Source organism: Scomber japonicus, chromosome 2, assembly GCF_027409825.1.
Source record: "Scomber japonicus isolate fScoJap1 chromosome 2, fScoJap1.pri, whole genome shotgun sequence".
In the NCBI taxonomy this organism is placed as follows: Eukaryota; Metazoa; Chordata; class Actinopteri; order Scombriformes; family Scombridae; genus Scomber; species Scomber japonicus.
In genome coordinates this window covers 25,024,186-25,046,665 of record NC_070579.1, presented here as the reverse complement: position 1 = coordinate 25,046,665, position 22,480 = coordinate 25,024,186, and the positions used below count along the sequence as shown (strand labels likewise).

The 22,480-nt window shown below is 39.2% G+C and overlaps 1 protein-coding gene across 1 annotated transcript; it reads right to left on the bottom strand.

Annotated features, from left to right (window-relative positions):
- Positions 1-114: 114 nt before the first annotated feature.
- On the bottom strand, positions 115-22,045 carry LOC128364594 (phosphoinositide 3-kinase regulatory subunit 6). The gene is made up of 22 exons (XM_053325162.1): positions 21,990-22,045; positions 13,534-13,609; positions 12,420-12,504; positions 12,084-12,188; positions 11,403-11,494; positions 11,169-11,237; positions 10,526-10,658; positions 10,030-10,099; positions 9,684-9,882; positions 8,824-8,971; positions 7,953-8,039; positions 7,006-7,246; positions 6,377-6,664; positions 5,515-5,614; positions 4,764-4,886; positions 3,626-3,733; positions 3,352-3,454; positions 3,133-3,197; positions 2,908-2,998; positions 2,748-2,809; positions 2,502-2,608; positions 115-2,044 (listed from the first exon to the last, which is right to left on the bottom strand). The coding sequence occupies exons 3-22, from the start codon at positions 12,484-12,486 to the stop codon at positions 1,888-1,890; spliced, it is 2,415 nt and encodes an 804-aa protein (XP_053181137.1). The 5' UTR covers positions 12,487-12,504; positions 13,534-13,609; positions 21,990-22,045; the 3' UTR covers positions 115-1,887.
- Between the last annotated feature and the right edge of the window lie 435 nt (positions 22,046-22,480).

Here is a 22,480-nt window from a genome sequence, read left to right as displayed (position 1 = left end):
TAGTGCAAAACCACTTCCTCTTCAATCAGCACGGAAACAAGTCGTTTATTCAGGAATAGTGTTGAGATTTAAGCTGAGACTTGTCACATTCATTAAAAGACACTTTTTTTACGAAACAAAAAATAATTTATTTACACAATTACATTACTAGATTTGATTTATAATGACATCATCTTTGTACATGAAATAACATGAAAACAATGTGCAAAATAGATCATGAATTTCAAACTCATGATTTCACCCTGCCAGGCCAGCAGACACAAACGCACACACTCACATGATTTTGATGTTGTGCACCGAATAAACACATTGCTTTCAGTTCCTGAGGCTGTTGACCTTCACTGTCTGAGATCATAACTGTGGCAATAATAATTATGTGGCTGTGAATTGATCTTTTTAATAAATAACCTACCATTGTGTCAGATCTTCAATGCCTCTCTATAACTTGGAGAATATCCTATGATGGCAGTATGTTATGAGAGTGTTTCCATAATTACGACACATACAGTAATGTCATATTTACACATGTAGTCATAATTACATGCTTCACACACAGCTGCTGGATTAGCGTGCCTCTTCTATTAGTAAATGAGAAACAATACTGCTGTCTCTGTGCAACCAGGTGCAATTCAGCACATTTATGTATCTGTTGACACACCACAATGAGAGCGTGGGGGTTGGGGTGATTTTTTAACACCACAAGGTTAATAGGTTACATTTGAGACATTTACTAGCATTGTGCAAGTTTCACTTTCACGTATCTCCAGGTTTAGCCCTTTGCATATCATCAAGCATAGACAGGGGCGTCAAAGACAAAGCCAACAGTCTAGTAGCCTAAAACTTAGTTGTTTTCTGTAGCTCAGTACGTGCATAATGCAAGGGTCTGTGTGAGACAGTAACATGCAGTAGTTGTGTTCATTCTGTAGTAATTCCAGACAGTGCACATGGCTCTAGTTTCTGCACTACACAGTGTGGTTCTAGCAAATTTCTAGAACATTTTCAAACACTAAACCTGAGGCTAAAGTCAATCATTTGCATTTTCTTAACAGCTTACATCATGCAACCAGGTACAGAAATAGCAACTTATTTAAATGTTTCAGCAAAAAAAAAAAAAAAAAAGCCAAAGATGGGGAATTGTCAACTGCCATCGTACCAGTCTTTCAACAAATTAGCATGTTTTAATAGCTGACAGACTGATTCTGTGAGTCTGCATTTTTGTAAGTAGGAGTGTGTGCTTGTGTCAAGAAGGCAGTAGAAGGTAGTGTATCTTTGAAGGAGAGCAACTGTTACAATTAACCCTTCAAAATCTGCTTCACTGAGTGGCAACTTTGTGATGCAGATTTTCCAGATTGCCTGCTGAGTTGTAACAATATTGTCACATTTACAATCCAATTATCAGTAGTTAAAGGATTGAAATCATTTGCTTTCTCCATGCTGGTCTCTCCAGTGTCAATGTTGGCTGGGTTGTTCTTTGGCATGATTCCAATCTGCGTATATTTTATGACTGTCATAAAGTATGCACAGTAGTTAAACTCATGAATCATGAAATACTGCTAGGAGTTCAATCATAGCTTACTGTGTTATATAATTGTGTTCCCGTTACTGTAAAAGCAAACTGGTTGTTCTTTCAACTGCAAAATTTGATATTAGTCCTGCATGCGTTGCATTGGGCCTTAAGTTGTTTTGATTTGCAGTCTTTTTCCAGATGTGCCAGTCAACTATTTTGGTTTCAGGAGCAGCAGAGTGCAACTAAAAGGTTATTCCTTTGTCTGTTCATGTGTCAAACTAGATCACAGAAGCAACAACCATTCATATCAAAACACAGTGTGAATGGTCTCGTAATTCTGAAGTTTCTCTGCAAGGCAACTCCATCATATTAAGCAGAGGTCAGTTGATGATTCCAGCAAATGTGTTGATTGGTAGAGGAAGTCCTTTGCTCATGTATTTGGTCAGTCCAGCATCTTTGTCCCCTCCCAGGCTGAATTTGGACCTCATGGTTTTCTGGACGCAGTATCCAGGGTCGAGACACGGGAAGATCTCAATGCTAAAACACAAACATGTTTGACATAATAGAGCAATCAGTTTAAATTGCACAGAAGTATAGTCTAGATTCACCAAGACTGAATTAAAGAATACATTTTCAGATTTGAAAGGTCTTACCCCCCTGAATCTAACGTCATTTTAAGTCTACACAAATGCGTAGCCATGTCAACAAAGTGGCTTTGCCGGTGAGAGTTGAGCAGAGGGAAGTGAAAACAAACTACGATGCGGGATGAGATTGAGAAGACATGCTGTCTGTGTAAAATAAATGTGTTGATCTAGGGCATATTAAATTCAAGAATATTATTCAGCGACCCAAACAGGTGAATGTTTCTGCGCAGCTTGCTGCTTTGATAGCATTGATGGCTATCAATGATTATTTCTCTAACCAGTGAAACCCAACAGTATCTTAATTAAAATGAATTCAGTCACCTACAGTACACTTGAGGATTGTCTCTCACCTCTGCACATGTCTGTAGGCCCTGCGACAATCTTTGTCCAGAGTAACAGTGAAAGAGCGACTCTCCAAGCTGCGGATCTTAATGTTGCTGGCCCGAATCTTTGATTCCTGACAATTTAAAAATAAATAAATAAAATGATTAATTGCTGTATAAACCATTTACATTCCATTAGTTGATTTAACAACAACAGTCTTTGTAAGACACATTTGAGTATTCAAACATTTGAGAGATATTGCATGGACATACCACAGTGTTGTTTTTAGTTCTTGTTGGAGATTCATTCAGTGTTAGTGTCAAACAGTTCAGATCTGTGAGGCAAGAATAAGACACAATAATAGTTTAAAAAAAATATCAAAGACATTGGAACATTGATTTTCAATATAAAATACTGAAATTATTACTAAACCTTCTGCTTCATTGGAGGGAATAGCACTGATCTGAGCGCCTGACATCCTGACAGAGATTCCTTTGTCAATATCTCGGCCACTTAATGTCACCTGGACACACACACACACACACACACACACACACACACACACACACACACACACACACACACACACAGCACAGAAGTGTCAACACCCTCATGCCAGTAATCTAACAAGGAAATAATCTAACAAAATGAATTTACCTTTTTGTAATTCATGGAAACAACAGCTCCACACACCTCCCCTGAGCTCCTCTGCTTTTGTTTGTCTGTTTTGGAGACAGGCATGTTGAAGAACAGGTTTGTACACATATCCATGTAGGTATGGGTGCACACACATTGTGTGTCACACACATGCACACAAAACACAAAAAAGAAAACAATTGATAAAGTTAAAATAATCTACATACTCACCCAATTTACCTCTTACTGAAGCTAAGATATGTTTGAACTCGGGAAACTCCATCTCCAAATGGGTAAGGAACACTTCTTCCACGGGATCCTTTGTCACACTGGTGAATGTGATCTAATAGAAAACAAGCAGTTTTTGAAAAAACAAACGGCACTTGAAAAATGTAAATGTGAAATATTTTTGTCAAAAACTTGGTGTAAACCTAGCTCAGCAGAGGAGGACTTTGCTTAAATAGCTAAGAAACAAACAAAACAAACAAAATCCACACGAAATATATCACTCTACCTTAACAAAGTAGATTGTGAAGTAGACAGGCTGCTGGCCAGTACGGACATAGTAGGATATGACATCCGACAAGAAGGGGTCTTTTGGTCTCACCGGGTTTGTCTCTTGCTAGAGAAGAACAGTTATATAAAATTAGCTTGCTTGCCGGCATGATCTAACCACAAACTCATTTTGGTCACACTTGGGTTACATCACGCGGATATAATGAGCATCACTTAAAGGTCGACTGCTTGTTAGGTAATACAAACAGTGCTTTGTAATTTTCCAACATTTAATAAACAGCCAAACATCCCTTTTTTTCTTTTGTTTTAAAAACAGAAATTACCCTTTGTAAGTTAACACATAAAAAGCAACAAAAATGCATTTCTCTTCTTTCCATTTACTTGAAAAATTGATGTTTCTGAAGAGAGATGAGGATGCAGGAATTAGAGAAAAGTTGAGAAAAAACAAACAAAACGAAACATGAGGTTCTGCTTTGCTATACAAATCATGTTCAATTTGGTTATCAATTGAGAGGAAATAAAGAAAGAGGACTTAGCCAAATAGTGCCCAATTTTTTTCAAGAAGTCATATAAACAGAGATGCCTCCAGGCACTGCAACATAAGACAGTGTTTATTGTCTTGGGAACAATCTAAAGTATTACCAATTTTTTCTTAGACTTTTACATAATTTTACAAATGATTAAATTCCACTTAAAGGTTCCTTAAAGGTTTTTCATCAATTACTTGTTAATTTGATTTCTTTTTTAAGGCTTATGGTGTCAGAGAAGTGTCAAGACGTCTTCTGAGTTCAGCTCACTGTAGCTGTGGTTTCAGTGAAATCAACGTGCTTATGTTCCTTGCAGTAAGAGATGTTGTGCAACTTCCTGTGTTTTAACACATACAGAGAACACTTGCTATGTTGACTAAATGAGATGCGGTAATGTCATTACATTTTCAGGGTCTCTGCGTACTGTATGTGAGTGACAATCTATTCTGCACGTAGTCATACTGAAAAGAATCATGGTGTCCAAGCTCTACAGGGAATTTGACATGTTAATTATTCTTTTCTCTTACAAGTCACTCAAAATCAAAGGCTTAATCTAACATAGACATGATGTGAAGATTTCATTCAGATTTGTTTTGAATTGGGTCATACCATCATAGCCAGTTTGGGGATCATGCAGCCTAAACTCTTGATGTTAGAGTTGTACCATGGATCAACCATGCTCAAGTAGGAACCAAGAGCACAGGGGTTTCCCTTTGATTGATGTACGCTTTCCTAGAAAAAGGGAACATGACAAGTTTAACCAAACATACATTAAATTAGCTAAATAAACGGCAGTGAGAGAACAAAACATATCTGAAGTTTGGGTTGTTGTTTTTTTCGGCATATGGCATGTTTTGTGTTTTACTACCTAATAGTATTACGCATTGTTTTTTGATGCAATCTGTGTCTAGACTTGTATTTTTTCAAAGCAAATTATTATGAAAGTGAGATTTGGTCTATATGAGGCATACTTTGTATGTCAGAACACAAATGCATTTAAGGGAGGATAGCCAAAATAACTAACTAATAATAACTAACTAATAATTAAAATTCTGGAGCAAAACAGCAATATGTACAATTATCTTTGCATGTCTTGTAACTCATGTGTTTGTTTCCCACAAGTTTGTTCAATAACTCTAAATATAAAATACAAAAATAAATGTAAATATGCAATTGATATAAGGTGAAGTTGAGTATATTGAGTATTTCTGCAGTATCAATACAGCATCATTTATAAAAAACTTACAACAACAACAATGTAATACAAATGTCCACATGCTGACCTGTCCTATTATCTTGGTATATTTACTTTCACACAATAACAGTCAGAAGGTGTGTAGACAAGAGGAAGTTGCCTTACCCTGACAGGAGAGACAGGAGTAGGCGCCCTGCAAACAGGGATGTAGTAAAACTGGAGGTTGACTTTCATTGTAAGAAAAAGCCTCCGTGCTTCCCTTTTCCTGAAATGGCAAACCAAACCATTTGTGAGAAGAACAGAAAGTGAGAATGTTTGATAAAGCAAAAAGGTTTTCATTTTCAAACGTTGGACATTTCCAATTTGGAGAAGTACAACTTCCTAAAACAGACTTAGCAGTAATCTAAAGCAGTGATCTGTTACCTCTCCAGTTCAGTAGAAGTAATCAAACTGTATTGTTGGAGTTTAAATGACACTGTTATACATTATATAAGTACATGCATATTCACTGTATTTTTTTAGTATGTAGTCTATCTAGGTTGTATTACTGTGGCAAAAGTGATTTCCATTAAAGCATCACTGTCACATATTCTACCCAAAATATATTCAGAAATATATGACGGGCGCATTTCTAATCATAGAAATGTTCGCCAATATACTGTTCTTGCAAGATAGGTGATTTTCATATCTATGTGTATTTAATAATGATGCAAAACAGCAGTAAGGTGCTCCAAAATCTCATATCATTTAGGGCTTATTTGTGTTGTGAAAATAATGTTTCCATCATAACATGAAGATCTCACCTGCCAAAAAATATTGTCTACAAAACAACAGTAATAGTACAGTGTAACAGAGGTATGAATCAAAATGATGAGTCAAAACTTACAGAAGCAAATAACTAATGGAGGTAATATAGTATGTTTACAGCTTAGTCAAATACACATCTAGTCTGAGTGCTGCTGCCACCAACTCTAATCCTCCATCTGCTATCAAATAAACATGATAATCTTGTGTTTGCATTACTCACCTGAAGAAGTAGTAGGCCTTGGCCAGGCGGCCCAGTACCCTGTCATCCCCCATGACAACTATCCTGGCAGTAAAGTGTCTCTGCTGCTTGGGGAAGGGGTTCTGCATTGCACTGTTTCCTGCCCGCCTCTGGAGAGTTGTCCCTCTTCTTCCTCCCCTCCCTCCACTTCCTCCTCCTCCGAGACTTACATGCTCTTCCAGGGTGTCCTGCATCAGCACCATACTGTCCTTCACAGATGGTTTCATCTTGATGCCTCCACGTCGTGACAGCTTTGATGACTCTGGCTCACTGGGAGAAAGTAGGAGGTCCACTGTCATAATCCAAGTACTGATGATTTTAAAGTAATGCAAGGCTTGCAGACCGAAATAAGTGATGCAAAAGAGCCCATTAAGAATGATCGTGAACATTTTTAAGGTCAGGAATGATTTTTCATTGAACAAAAGTCAGGTGGTCGAAATGTTCTCTGTGAGAATTGTCTACTGGATCTCCAGTGAATTTTAAAATGTTTCACATGGAAAGGTAGGCAATTATTCCACAAACTTTGGAAAATATCTGTAATTTTTCATCTTTTAATAGAAAGACTGCAGAGTCACCATTAATTACCATCAGCTAACAGGTACTAAATTCACCTTTTGCATTGTTCCCATGATGAACTCATACTGGCAGCATCCAGAGGTGACACTGAGGATGGATCAGCAGTGGGGGGAAGATCTCTTTCAATGCCACTGTCGTTGGACATGACTGAGAAGCGAGTCTTGTCAGATGGTATCAGGTCTGGTGACTCACCCAGCTCAAAGTCCTCCTGCTCCGGACTGAGGGAGAACTGCTCTGACATCGAGCTGGATCGAAACCACTTGGCCAGCTCTCGCCCTGTCAGTACATTAATATTCATCATTTACATGTGGATCAGGGTTCAGCACTCAGACAGTGCAAACCTGAGCACAACAATGACACACACATTCACATGCACACATTCACTAATGCTTTACCAACAGGGGAGGAAACTCTGTGTGTAAAACTTAAAGACTGCTGCTTCCATCCGGGGAATCTATGAAAACATTTAATCAGCTCCTGCATTATGATCCACTCAGCATTTAATGCTTGTTAATGTAGCACTAGACACAGTATACAGACAACAATCACAGTTAGTATAGAGTAATCTTATTCAAGATATTAAGCAGTACAGCATTATGGCTTGCTTTTTAATGAAATTGCCTCATCTATAGTAATTTCTGATATAAGAAAAATATAAGAAAGATATCCAAGTTACACTGAATAATTTATGCTATTTGTCTAATAAGGCTAACTAAAGCTAAACTTTAATTTATCAAGTATATCATCCTTTGTAAGTTATAATAAAACTTGGCATCTACATGTGATGCTCTTGATCACAACAGAAAATATTGTATTTGCTGCTAAATAACAAAATGACTTGGTTCATGGGAATCGTTCCCCTTTATTTCTAGTTTCTTCCGTTTAGTTTTGAGTCAAAGATCACAATTATAGCCTCATTCAGTTCAGCTGACTGAGAGTAACAACTTCCTTTAGACCCCCCATGATGTGGAGAGGCACTCACAGATATCCAAATCTTCAGTCCACAGGTGGAAGCTCATCTCTGGGTTGGGAAGAGGGCAATCAGACAGTGGTCCTCTGGACAATGGCTCTACAATACATACACATACATACAGAGGAAGAGAGAGAGGAAAAGACCAAAACGGTCACAATGACACTCAAAACAAAACAATCCCCCCTGCACTTCCTCTCTGTCCATCCCTCAGTCTCAAAGCTGGGAAGAAGGGTAGCAGGTTCACTGGGTGGGTTGCAGACATGATAATAGTAGGGAAAAGAGTGGATGTCATGGAAATAGATATCCGGAAAATTTAAAACATACAGACAACTGACTCAACTGTTTTGGACACAACAGAAAAAAATAGATAGAAGCAAGGTCACATATTTGATCTCAGCTCAACAGCTGCCATGTCAAGCCTTTGTGGACACAGAAAACATATCCATATGCTTTAACCGCACACTGCACCACTGCACTTGCTTACAGTGAAGTAGCAGTACAGACAGACTGATTATGGGCTCAAGCAAAAGTGGAAATAGATACAAACACATTTTTCAATGCACTCTATAGCAGAATACATTTTTCAATAGAGATCCAAATTAAATACCACAGGCCCATTTAATGCAGATCATTTTGTAAAGTCAGAATCCTTTTATGTTGGGATTAAGATGACACAGTAACATATTTGTCTCGTCACTTGCCTCTTCTCTTTTTTCCATTTGACTCCACCCTGTTACATGACAAGATACTACTGTGGTTCATGTGGTTCTCCCCCTTCACTGTTGTTAAGCTAAACCAGTGAGTTGACTTATGCCTAATACAGAGTGGCTCTGCCTCGCGAACTCAGTTTTGTTGTATTTCCTTTTCAGGGAGCCCCTACCTGAATCTATATCAGTGACGATCTCACTGTAGAGCTTCTGAAGACGGCTTCGCGATGTTCGACCGTCACCTCTGCTGCCCTCCTCAACACTTTGCTCTAGAGTCGCCACCACTTCCTGAAAGTACTGCTCAACGTCGTGGTCCATGTCCTGTCCCAAAAGACACAAACACATGTGGGTGAACTAACTTGCACACAGGAAGATAAACACCTACAGACCATGTATTTATAGTAGTGGGGTGAAGGGCCAGCAGAGTGTGTGTGTGTGTGTGTGTGTGTGTGTGTGTGTGTGTGTGTGTGTGTATGTCTGCCCTCCTGTGTGTCCTGCTGAGGTGTTACTTTAGGACCAGTGCCAGGAGACACTTCCACTATACAATGCAGGCAACAGCTTATTGAGGATGTTTCACATGAAACATAGAAATTGAGAGGGTACTCTTTATTTTTAAACCAGGTGCAAAACTATAAAGCACACGGCCATAATAGACTGCTTACTGCTATAACTAAAAACAATGAAATGAACAAACAGAGTTGAACTTTGTGATTCTAGGATCAACATTCAAGTGTAAAGTAAACTCACATTTGATAAAGACAGTCAAGTTAATATGTTAATGATTTAACATAATACAGGGAGTACTAGGAACTAAGAAAGAGAAAATAGTAAGCATGCGGAAAAGCAGTCACTTTATCTTTGCAAGTATTGTTAGTCCAGAGAAGGGTTTTTCAGAAGGGAAGACAGGCAGAGCAAACCTGCAGTTGGCAAACATACAAAGATAAAAGCAGTGACACAATGAACAAGAAAGGTAAAAAGAGAACTCAAAAGAGATGGCGAGCACAAACCAACAGTATTGTATGGTTCCACTGACCTTCAGGGCCTGAGCCAGTTTTGACCCGTTGCACTGCTCTGCTCCTAAAGCAGCCTGTATGGTGTGTTGGACCACACTACGCATGTGATCTAAAGGACTTAGAAATCCACCTGAAGCTGAAGCAGACGCCTCAATATCACCCAACAGGACTTGTGCCAAGGAACCAGAAAAGACCTCTGGATCAGCCAGAACAAACACCCTGCAGAGATTTGAGTGATGGCCAAAGAAGGCATGTTACTGTAACTACATGCAGCAGTATGAGGAAATAAAATCAGCCGTCAGTTCTCTGAGGCATCTGTGTGTCTGTTCACACAGACATGTGATGCATTATTTATTTTTGACCTACCTCTCCTGAAAGGGATAGTGCTCATTTCTTAGTCTCTGCTCAGCTATGAGCATCCTCTGGAACATCAGACCTGTAGATAAAATTGACATTGGCATTGAATGAATGACAGTAAGCAATTTGAGCTGTGTTAAGACACAAAGGACATAATTGTAATGTCAACAGTATGTTTAACAGATAATTCATGTTTTGGTTGACCTGTTTTTGTGGGAAATGACATTATACAAACACATCATCATCATCATAACAACATATCATTGTCACCTAGACACATAACCGCTTGTGGTTGAAGGCTTCAATTTTCACTAGAGAGAACCAAGTAAAGACATCCTGATACCAAGGCTAGTCAGGCTATAAATGTTGAGTGCACCTGAATATGACCCTGATTAAGCAGCTGGAGCTCCTTAATCAGGTAGTTCTGAAGTAAATGAACCCAGAAGGAAATAAACCAATCACATCTAGTTTTAAATGTAAAACTACAGTAAGAGTTGTGTAATACCTGGAATGAAACGCTCAGTTTTTATCTGTCTTGTGTAGCTGAGGCCTACAGTGCAGTATGGATGAGGGTAAGTCAGGAGTCTCTTGCAAAAGTCATACACACGCTTGTACAGTTCATCTGGAATGTAGGCTGTCTGGGATCAGAAAGAACATGAAACACACACAAGCAGAGGTTACAATTAATTCTGGCAAGGAAATCAAATACTGTTTTCCTTTTACCGTAAGCATAGGGTAATTATTGTTGCTAAAATATGACAAAAAACTGTTCGTTTGAATCTTGTAATTTAAAGCATCCACTTCCTTGATCAGACTTATTCCTGAATGAAAACACACCTCTTCTGTTTGTTATTATTTTAATTAACAGTGATGGAACTTTCAAAATTTCCCCCCCTGCAATGCATTTATAATTGTCTGACATAACAATGCAAGATTTGTGTGATCAATGAGGGATCGTGTCAGTCTGGTGAATATGTAGATTTATCTTACATGCCAATGTGATTTTACCACTGGTGTCAGTCAGGCTACCTATATTAAATGACTAAAATAACTATATTAAAACAAGGCGAAATCAGTGTAGAGAAGTAAGAATAAACAAATCCAAGGCAGATTTTTCACCATGCAACAATGTGGCATGAATACTGTACCTGAATGATGGCATACATGAGTGTGTGAAGCAGAGGTATGATGTGTTTACGACAGTCCAATCTCTCAGCCTGCAGAGAAAACACACACTATGTCAGGGCTCTGTTCCATCGCCTTGACAGAAGACAGACTAAGGACTGTACACTGCTAGAGCTAGGGTCAATCAGTCCATTAATCGGTCAACAGAAACACAGAAGTTGCAAAGTGTACACAGGACTATAGCAGCGATCACATACCTTCTCCAGCTCCTTTATCAGCACCCACACCAGAGATAAGCTGTTGGCAGGATTGTTTTGAACCTTCTTATGAAGCGTCCATCTGAGCATGCCTGCACACAAGCACACACACACACACACACACAAGCCATTAACAGATGCACAATTTCCATGGCACTAAACACAAGCTTGCCAAATGTGTCACTCTTTTTTCCATAACACAGCTGATTCAATATGTATCTGATGACTAACCACTAAACAGCCCTCATACAGCTGACAGGGCTAAATATTCCACAATGTCAGTAACACTAGAGGGCTGGCTTCATCAAATATCTGTAGATGGTGGAAAAGTTTACAAGAAGGATTTGGATTGGTTTCGGATTAAGAAAAACACAAAAACAGAAAAGCAAGTGACTTTCCTCTGAAAAACCACACAATTATATTAAACCAATGTGAATGTGAATGCATAATCTAATCTTATCTAATGATAAAAATCAAAAATTATGGTTGTGTTTTGTTTTTTGATTCTTAACCATAAGTTAAGAGCCTGTGAAACAATCAGATAATGTTTGTGATTTTTGTGATATTTCTTGTAACATGCACGAGCAGAGACAACAGCCGAAACAGATCAAATTGCCTCAGTACTGAGAGGAAAGTTCTCATATCTGGCAATATGCTATGATGTGGTTGATCGTATTTGACCTTTGTTGAGGCAGTCTGGAGCCTGCTGGTGGTCTGTGTCTTTGGGCAGCACAGCCTGAATGCTGCGGTAGAGTTCTGGCTCTGGAACCGTGGGGGAACAGCCAGCTGAAAATAAAGTCAAAAGGTTAGGGTGTTAAAGTACAATATGAAAAGGTTTTGCGTTAAGTTTAACACAGTATAAGATCTTCTTTTGAACACAAACCAGCTCTAAAGTACTGAGACTTGCATTCTGATTCTTTGACTAATAACTATACACTCAGGGAAAATAACTATAGATGTAACAAAAAACTAAACAAAAAAAACTCTACATGAATCGCTGAGTACGGTGTGTATTACCTGTTGGTTCCATGCTGCACAGCCTGCTTGAGTTATCCCAGGGGGCCAGGTTGGTCATGTCTCGCATGCATTGTGGGTCTATTAACTGTAATCAGGAAGACGACACAGACAGGAAGTTTCACTAATGTGGGCAGTTTCTCACAATTACTTTTGGTGGCTGACAGTCACTGTGGTTAAGTGATGTATTCTGAAGGTGTTTCTCTGTTTGCTTGCTAACAGGTGTAAAAATATATAAGTTCAATGGAGCTATTTAAAACTCACTTTCTGTGTTAAGAGGGGGGTTGAATATAAACTCTACCCATATATGTCTCTATATGTTTCTATTTTTTTGAATTGGTATGCGAAATATGGTTCCTCTAGTTTAAACCTGAGTAGTTACTGCTGGGGGACAAAATTGCAAGTTAAGTGTCTAAAGTCCCCCCACACGAACACCTTCCCACACATACACCCACTTGTATTCACTGAAGCTTAATAGGTGAAAGAGCGTGCAGTTAACCCACACCAACCCTACCCAACAGTGATAAAAAAAGTGTTCTTATAAATAAATTAAACCTCCCTCAACCCTGAAGCCACTACATCATCCCAGGTCCCACACAGGCTTGTGAGTCCTCCACAATACAAATGTATAGTGAAAATTAGCCAAAGCAACCTGAGCAAAAATCACCTTCATTGAATGTCCTCTTTTAATTTTCAGATCCTATATGATCTGATAGCTAGAGCCAACATAAATTAAATGTAAGACCATCGCTACCACAACAAACATTAATAGCTAAATATCCAGACGAAATGCAGTTTTCTCTATCATGAGTTATTAAAAAATATCCACCCGACTCTACTCTTAAAATGCTGAATGTAAACCAGAGCGCTCATGAAGCTTATCATACCTTTTGTGTAAAAGAAACATCAGAAACTACAAAATTTTAAAAGCACAAAGTTACAAAACCTGATGATTTTACAAAAAACAAATCATGTCCAAAACAGCTTTAACCCTATTTGCTTCATGGAACTAATTAAATAACTACCTAGCCACTAGCTAAAATAAATCAGCATGTCCAAATATACAGCTGTACCACCACACAAGGTGTAAAGTAGAGAAAACATTACACAAACGTACCCCTGCTATGTACAGTCACGGACCAAGCGGGCCTGCAGGTATCTTACATCCACACACTGCACACTCCGTATGGAAACTAATGAGTGACGGAGTAAGAGAGAGAGACAGAGTGTCACAGGCAAGCGAGGACAGCGATTCACTGGCGAGAGCATTTCCTCTTGTGTGAGGGTATGAGTAAGGTAGTCACAGGGGATAAGGGCTGTGTGTGTCAGCAGCATTGAAGGGGGAGGTGGAGAGAGAAGGGAGGAGAGTGTTCTTATGTGCAGGTGTTTAAGTTAGAGTCATACACTGTTTGAGTTTGAATGTTTAGGTGGCTCAAGGCTGAATGGTGGATAGATTTGTCTTTATTTTCAACTTAGACAGGTTTCTCTTTCTCTTTCACGTTGGTTTCTCATTCTACCTATTCCTCTTTCTCCGTCACGAACTCGCAAACAAAAACACACACACACAGGCACGCGTGCACACACACACACACACACACACACACACACACACACACACACACACACAAAATGGGGTCATTCCACAGGCCGTATGTGTACAATGAAAGGATTTAGTGTGATGGATTTAGCCCTGATCCCTCGGAGAAAAGCAGCACTTTCAAAAAAAGCGAGTTAGCAGCGCTGCCTCAGCAGCTGAGCGCTGCCTGTTTGACCACAGGTTTCCGGCTGCCTCTAGTGTATTCACTCTCCTGTCTCTCTGTCATATATATATATATATATATATATATATATATATATACATCCCTGTTTACACCTTCAATCATCTAACTGGTGCCCATTATGAAATGCATGCGCAAAAGGTTAATTTTGAGAGTTTATTTTTCCTGTCCTATGTCACTGGCTGTCTTTCACACATGCACACACACACACACACACACACACACACACACACACAAACACACACACAAACACACACACACACACGCATGCTGTCTCACCACTGCCACACACACACACACACGCATGCTGTCTCACCACTGCCACCATACAGAGACACAAACCCTGTTTTTAGCTTTGCTAATAGCAACTATTAGTGCAGTGCAGGAGCTGACACATACACAGCACTTCCTCTCTGTCAGAATGAGTGGGCAGATGACACTCTATATTTAGACAGAGAAAGCAAGAGAGAGAGAGAGAGAGAGAGAGAGAGAGAGAGAGAGAGAGAGAGAGAGAGAGGCAAAGAGACAGAGAGTGAGGGACACAAAACAAACTTAAAAATAGTTGCACCACATCATTCACGGCCTTTCCAAATACCTAGCTTGGAAAACCCACAGTCTGCAGAATGTTTGCTACAAAAAAGTGAACCTGTCAAAGCAAAGAAAGCATCATTGTAGCTTTTTGATTTTGAAATGCTTAAACAAAATATTTAAAAGGAAAGAATTTTTTATGGTTGAAGTTGAACCATAACATCGACAAGACAATGTCATGCATGATTTCATAGCAAATTTCCGGTATCTAACCATAGTTTAAGCAAAGTTCTTCTTCTTCTTTAGGTTTGTTCTCACAAAGCAAGTTATTTATAATCATGTGCTCACCCAAGGCTCTGCAGGGTAGTCCAAATTAAAAAATTTTCTTAATGCAAAATGGTTGCATTGAGTTTTAAATTAAAGGACGATTTCACAATTTGTCAAGTCTTCGGTCTTAAATAACTCCAAATAAGTCCATGTGGCTTTTCCACAAACAATGAAACTAAACTTAAACTACTGCCATGAAGTGAAAAGCTATTTTTTCTTAACACTGCACGTGTACTGTATGCAGATAGATGTGTTTCATAGGCAAAAAGCATATAACCTAATCTGAAAGTACACACAGTACATGAAAAAAGAGGCGTTACAAATACGTTTTGCAAGCACTATTAGCACAAATGTGAGGTCACTACTACACCACCTTACTTTTTGGATCTACTCTTGTACAACAATTAGCACTAACTCAGATTTTTCAGCTATGTTCTCCAATCATTTTGATAAAACACACATCCACAGGAGTGCTCCGGACTGCAAAATCCCTGGTATATTTTTAGTTACTGCAATAAGTTCCTTCCTGCTACATAAAACCAGCCAAACAACACAGATCAAACAGAGCATACGTAGAGATGCTTTTACAGGTGCCAAGGCCACATGCCAATGAAACAAACTTCCACTGTGACTGTTGACTATTTACGGTTAATGTGAATCAGTTCCTGATCTTGGTTTAAGCTACGATACACATCCAACGACACCTTCCCTATGTGGGCAGCCGCCGCAGCGCATGGCAGTAGTCGGCCAAACAAATCTCAAACAATGCGACCTAACAGAAAACAGGAGTGCTCATTTCCGTTCAGGCATAATGCAGATATCACAGAAAACAGGAAGGACCTGACAGCGATGTGTGGAAGTGCGTTCATAGAGCAAAACAGAGGTGGTGTTACAGTGGGGGTGGGCTTACATATGTGCTTTTGCTTGATTGGAAATCCCCAACCTAGGACAGTATGAGGTGAACTGAAATGGATGCGCCACATCATCTTTAACATATAGGCTATACCTGGACATAGAGAAAAGTTTATCCCCTAATTATATAGCACACAATCCCTGAAAAGCAAGTATAGGTACAAAGTGGCAGCATTTGAATTTTCTAAAAAGGTTAAATGCATACAGTATGTGGAAGGAATCTGTGTGCATGAAGTGTTTAATAAGCTGATGTTAAAAATTGTATCATGAAGTTCATTTAAGATTTTTTCCTTTCTTAAGAATAAATGAGCTTGACCTACAAACCAGTTGGACAACATACTTGCTGTATTGTCAACATTATGTTTTTAAACTTTGATTATTACCTGAAATAATATAAGCAGGACAGCTTAAGGCCACTTAATGCTGTGGCTTGCATGTGTGACTGTATGCAAACGTTGCAAAGTAAACCCTAAAACCGACAACTTTTAATTTAATGTGATATCAATCAAAGTGATTTCCTGCATCAACATGCTGGACAATGTGAGGAAGTCCTCTTGGAGTGTGTGTGTGTATGCGTGTGTGTGTGTGTGTGTGTGTGTGTGTGTGTGTGTGTGTGTATGTGTGTGTGTGTGTGTGTGTGTGTGTGTGTGTGTGTGTGTGTGTGTGTGTGTGCATAAACTTGCCTGGCCTGACTGGCTATAGATTATTTCCTCCCCAGGCCCTGCAAACATTTTTCACACTAATGGCCAAAATTTGTGACAAAAAGGTGAATAAGTCAAACAAAAAAAAACCTCAATGAGAGGTGATGACTGGGTGTGTTGGTATAAATACAGCATCCAATCACAGGTCTGACTGAACAAAGGAGAAAATATATGCAGCTGCTGGGGATAGTGTGCTAAATCCATCAGGCAAGAGGATAGGAAGAGGTAGCACTACAAAGGGGGTTTCCCAAGGTGTTTGTGTGTGTGTGTGTGTGTGTGTGTGTGGTATGAAATCTCTTGTGGGGTCTGTGATGGTGTGAACTGGGCCGACTGGTCCATTAGGGGTCATTTAAGGGTGTGACATTTAGGATGAAATAGGCAACCTGCGTCAGTCAGGTTTTGTACAAATACTATGTTGAAACACAAATGCACATGCAAGCTGATGGACACGCACATGTACACACACATGCATATACACACAGTGCGTAATAGGAAATGCCATACTGCACCAACACACACTTCATGAGCAGTAAGTTCCTGCAAGATGCTTACCATTTTGTGCATCTGAAACTCACATTAATATACTCACTACTGAATCTTTGACTAAACAAAAGAACAGTAGTTTTCACTGGCAAAATACAATGTTTGCACCAGAGCTTTAAAGCTGCAGTTGGTAACTTTGAGGAGAGAGAGGACTTAGCATCAAATTTGAAGAAGTACAACTTTCAGATCCTGGCTGACGTGCGCACGACGGCACGCGACCACGCGACCACGTGCACGCGGTGGTTGTTGCTGCACCATTACTTTCTCTACGCTCCTGAAGCCGCTCTCGGAGATATGAGCTTGACCGAGCTGAGGAGGAAGGGGGAGGGGGCTGTGTACATGAACAGTGATTGACAGCTGTCAGACACTTCATCAGACACAATCCTGGCTCTGATTGGTTCTTTTTGTCCAGTGTATTCTGGCAATTTGCAGTAGCAGCAGTAGGTGGGGCTAAATGAGCCAGTGACAGTTTTAGCAAATATGACAAAAAGTTACTTTTACAAGACTTACCAACTGCAGCTTAGCATAGTCAACAGTTTTCTGCTTTCTTTGAGCTTAGCACTTGTGAGTCTTTCCTGTGTGTGTGAGCCCTTATTGCAGAGATTTTCCATCAGTGTGTTGGAATAGTGATTAGATTCGTTCTTTATGCATGAAATACTTCTAAATCCCTTCTTGTTGAGGATAAAAACACCTCTGAACAAAGAGAGTATTGTTACCATAGATACAGCTGCGGCCTCGGGCAGAAGGCCTGTCTATAACCAGAGAACTGTGGGAAACATTAAGAAAGAATGATTTGTGCTTTTCACTAAAAACTCTTAATGAGAAACAAGACATTTTTATTATACAGATGCAATTCAGTCATCTGCAGTTGTGACTTTACTGTAGCTTAAATGACCTTTTGTTTCCACTAAGTTGCCACTTAGGAAAGAAGTAATGGTGACCCACCCACCCACCCCCAAATATTTAACTTTTTTGCTATAAAACTACCTCTCAAACTTTTCAAGACCTTGGTGTGCAGTGCAATACAGCTCAGATTTCCCTAATATTAATGCCACATACTGGAAGCCTTTATATAAATAGTTAATAATCCTCCTTCAGAAAGCACACGGTAAAGCACAGGACCCAGTGTGAGACGTTCTCCAACCACATACTCTGGACATTCTGCAGGTGACGTGTGTGGAAAAACAAACAGGCTGAGGGGAGAAGTAAAAAAAGTGTGCAGAAAAATGTGAGGATTCCTGTGGATCGTCAGCCTCACCACGCGGCAGACCTTATTTAGTCAGTGTGGGCATAATGAGGCAACGCAATAACATTGCAGTAAACTTTGAGAGAAGGTCACTGGGTGTAATGTGATCTAACTGGTAAAAAGCACAGGATGTACCAAATGCGTCACATAGACATGATCAGCAACACAAATAGACACATACTTGGCATGAAACTGCCTCAGCCACGATGGAGACTGCTTTCCAAGGAGAGCACAGGTACCCGACTATGCCAAGAAGTGTTGCCATTTATTTTCTCATTGCTCACAGGGCAAACAAAAGGGTGGTGTCTCAAACTGAAGAGAGTCTGTGGCTGTCTGCATCTTGGAGGCTGCGGTATGTGGGATAAAGAGTGTTTTGCAAAAAGTTTGGGCAGGGCTATCATTTACTGTAAAATGTTGAGTACACTTGTCTGGGAATATGTGACTGTAGTGGTCTAACTTTCAAAACAAAGATTCCTCAGCAAACTTTGTAATTGTCAAAAATATGACACAAATATAAACTGACTATTGTAACACTTTATATTGCTTGTGCATGACTGTAAATATTGGTATGAATGGTTTTGCTGAGCACTTTGTTGAGAAGATATTACGTCAAGTGACTAAGAGATAACTTGAATTCATCAGGTCTTCAGATGCCTCTTGAAGATCAGCATTTCAAACAAAGTCCAGATACTTCCTTTAAGCCCGTAGGTGTAATTCTTTATGTGTCTGACCCTCTGACATCACTGGCCTCATGCGGGCTCACTTGTTGATCAACTGATTAACAACAACAAAGATTATTTGAAACGCCTTTGGGACGCCACAGCAAAATGGGTCCAAATGTGGTTGACAGCTCATGCAGGACTGAGAGGTCTTTGTATAGAAAGGTCACAGAGATGACACATGACGTTGACCTTCATGGAGCAGAGTGGCACAATAAAACTCCCCCGTCAATGTATTTACCAGTCAGTGTCTTATTTTAACAGAACATAAAAGGTCAATAAGCAATGTCTTCCACTGTTTTTATAATATCACTGATTGAACCACAGACCGACACGCGGAAAAATATCAACTTAAAAACATTCATTTAATGACTGCCCTGGACCTTTTGTTGCATATCATCCTCTCTCTCTGCCCATGTTTCCTGTGACTGTCTTTCAACATCTTTAACTGTCAAATAAAGGTAAAAATCACAAATGAAAATCTTTAAAAACTAAACAAAACAACGGCATGCACTTCAATGTGATCAAGGATTAGGACGTTGGTACATTAAAGAGAAACTCTGGAGGGATGATACATCTTATCAGGGTAGTCTTTGTTGGCATTAAAACACATTACACTGACTTAGACCTTCAATGATGACTATGAATCAATTAATTTATTGTCAGAAAATCACAAACTATTTTGTATTTTGTTTTTGAAAAAAAGAATGATCTGATTCCAAATGTGAATATTTTCTGGTTTCTGTAGTCCCATATGATTGTAAACTGAATAAAAAGGAGTCACCTTGAGCTGTGACACAACATTTTTCACAATTTTCTAATGAAAATAGTTGCAGTTAGTTGCAGTCCTTCACTACCTGATCTGGTACTTAGAAGACATTGTCATGATACTTCCTACGAACTGACTTCTGGTTTCCTAATATAAAGGAAGCCAATGCAGATACTCTGCACATAAGTACAACTTCACAGCAAAGTTCGATTCAACTGGACTAAACTATACAGATTTGAAAAACTTAAAGTTTCTACGAGGCTCCAATCTGTGTACCAAATTTACAACATCGTGCTCCACACAACTGACCAGATAGCAGTGACAGGTGGATATGGCCATTGGTTACTTATGAGAGGAATTTTGATACACGCGTGTTGTTTTTGGACTTAGCAAAGTCATTACAGTTTCAGTTTTGTAGGTTACGGTTAGTGAGTATGAAGCTAATTACTGTATTCATCATCATTATTTAATGCTGACGTTGTTGAGGTTAAACTAATGCCTAATGATGTGTTAGATAGATCATTTATGATGATGCCGTGGTGGTGTTTCAAAGGTAATACTGTGTCCTATGATGCATCTGTTCCAGCCAATGCCTCACCTATCAACTATCCAAAACATGTTTTTTTGCTGCATTATCTCATCGTAGGTGTTTGTATTATCCCAAGAATTGTGGCTGTGTGATTTTACTCAGTAATCATAAAATAGCTGGGTATAGTGATAACACTGTGTAAGGTTGAGTTTAAAATGACAATGGATTTCAGACTCATCTCCACGTGGACTTTTTCCTCTCCATTTGGAGAATATTTACAGTTGGAGTAAGATCACTGATTATTAGACTACTCATAGTTTGACAATGTTATTTAATTTCCCCATGTTTTTAGTTATTCTAGAGCTACACTACTAATTACTAAAAACTAATTACCGGCATTCATCTAATCTGGCCTAAATATCACTATGTGACTGTTTTGTTGTCTCTGTCTGGAGGACCTCACCCAATGGCTGACATCACCAGTCTGATTTTGATCAAAAAAGTGGAGGGTGTGGGCATCTTAATTTAGTCAACATTTGAGATTTACAGGGCCTATAAAGATTTAATGTGAGCCTTGTTGCTGAAGACAATATTTTCATACAATAGGTTATTGCATGTAAATGATCACTGGCTTATTTTATGAACAAAAATGTCATTTATAATGGAGACTAATATAATCTACTACTATATAAATATAACTAATATAATAACAAAAACAAACACAGAGACATGCACACACACTGCAGCCACTCTTCATCCCCTTAAGACCAAGTGGTACCAGGAAGCCCTGATCTAAAACAAGGAAGCTGGAGGAAATACAGCTGTGCTTTTATACCCCAACAGACACAACATAGAGCTTGGGCTTCAATAGGATCAGGCACTGTTATCAAACCTTCGTTATTATCTCAGGAGCGGCCCTATGACACGTTTCTTCCCGTGTCATAGGGCACGATGTGTAGAAGTGTTTTTTTTGTTTGTTTGTTTTTTGGTCCCATAGCCTCACTTCCATGTAAAGGAGCCCATTCACAAAAAGAGATGCTTCTTCAAAAGAGCCAACTGACAAGTAGCTAGAGCACAGCAGCGAAGGAATGACTGGTAAGCAACAATCAGGTGCTAACTGATAACAAACCGCTGCCATATATCTTATCTGCATGCCTGGTACACTCTATTCGTAACCGATCAGATAATACCCTGTGGCTCATTAGTGCGAAACGTTTATGTCATTAAGACGGCAAAACAACAACAGCATAAATAGACACGTTTCAATTACAAACGGGTATGAGAAAGACAGTAATTAAGATAGATACAAACAGTAAAACACTTTAAACTAAAATATTCACATAGTTTCACCTTAAACGGAAATAAATGTAGCGCCAACTAGTTTACACGCGTAGAAACATATGCCTAACATGAATTTCATCACCTGCAATGCTTGCAACAGTTAACAGTATTTAATATTATTTTTTCAGCGAGTAAGTAGCCAGTGAACTATATGTGAAATATATGTCTGGGAAAACGTACCTGCAATTAAGTTGTACAAGCAACTCCAGCCGCCACCGCTCTCATCTCTGTCGGTGACACTTTACACAGCTCCTGTCAACTGTGTGACTGTGAGGCTGCTCCTCTGAGTACGCCCACTGATGCAGCCGACCAATGGCATTTCACTGAACATGTCACTGCCTTATTAAGCACCAATCAGAGATTTCCCAAAGTTTAACACTAGATAGATAGATAGATGGATAGATAGACAGATAGATAGACAGATAGATAGATAGATAGAGAGATAGATAGATAGATAGATAGATAGATAGATAGACAGACAGAGACAGATAGATAGATAGATAGATAGACAGACAGAGATAGATAGATAGATAGATAGATAGATAGATAGATAGATAGATAGATAGATAGATAGATAGTATTCAGATCGTTTAAGTTAATGCAGCAATACCTCAATGTGAAACCTTGCCAAAGTATAAAAGCATGACTGTATCAGTGAAATGGTATCAAAA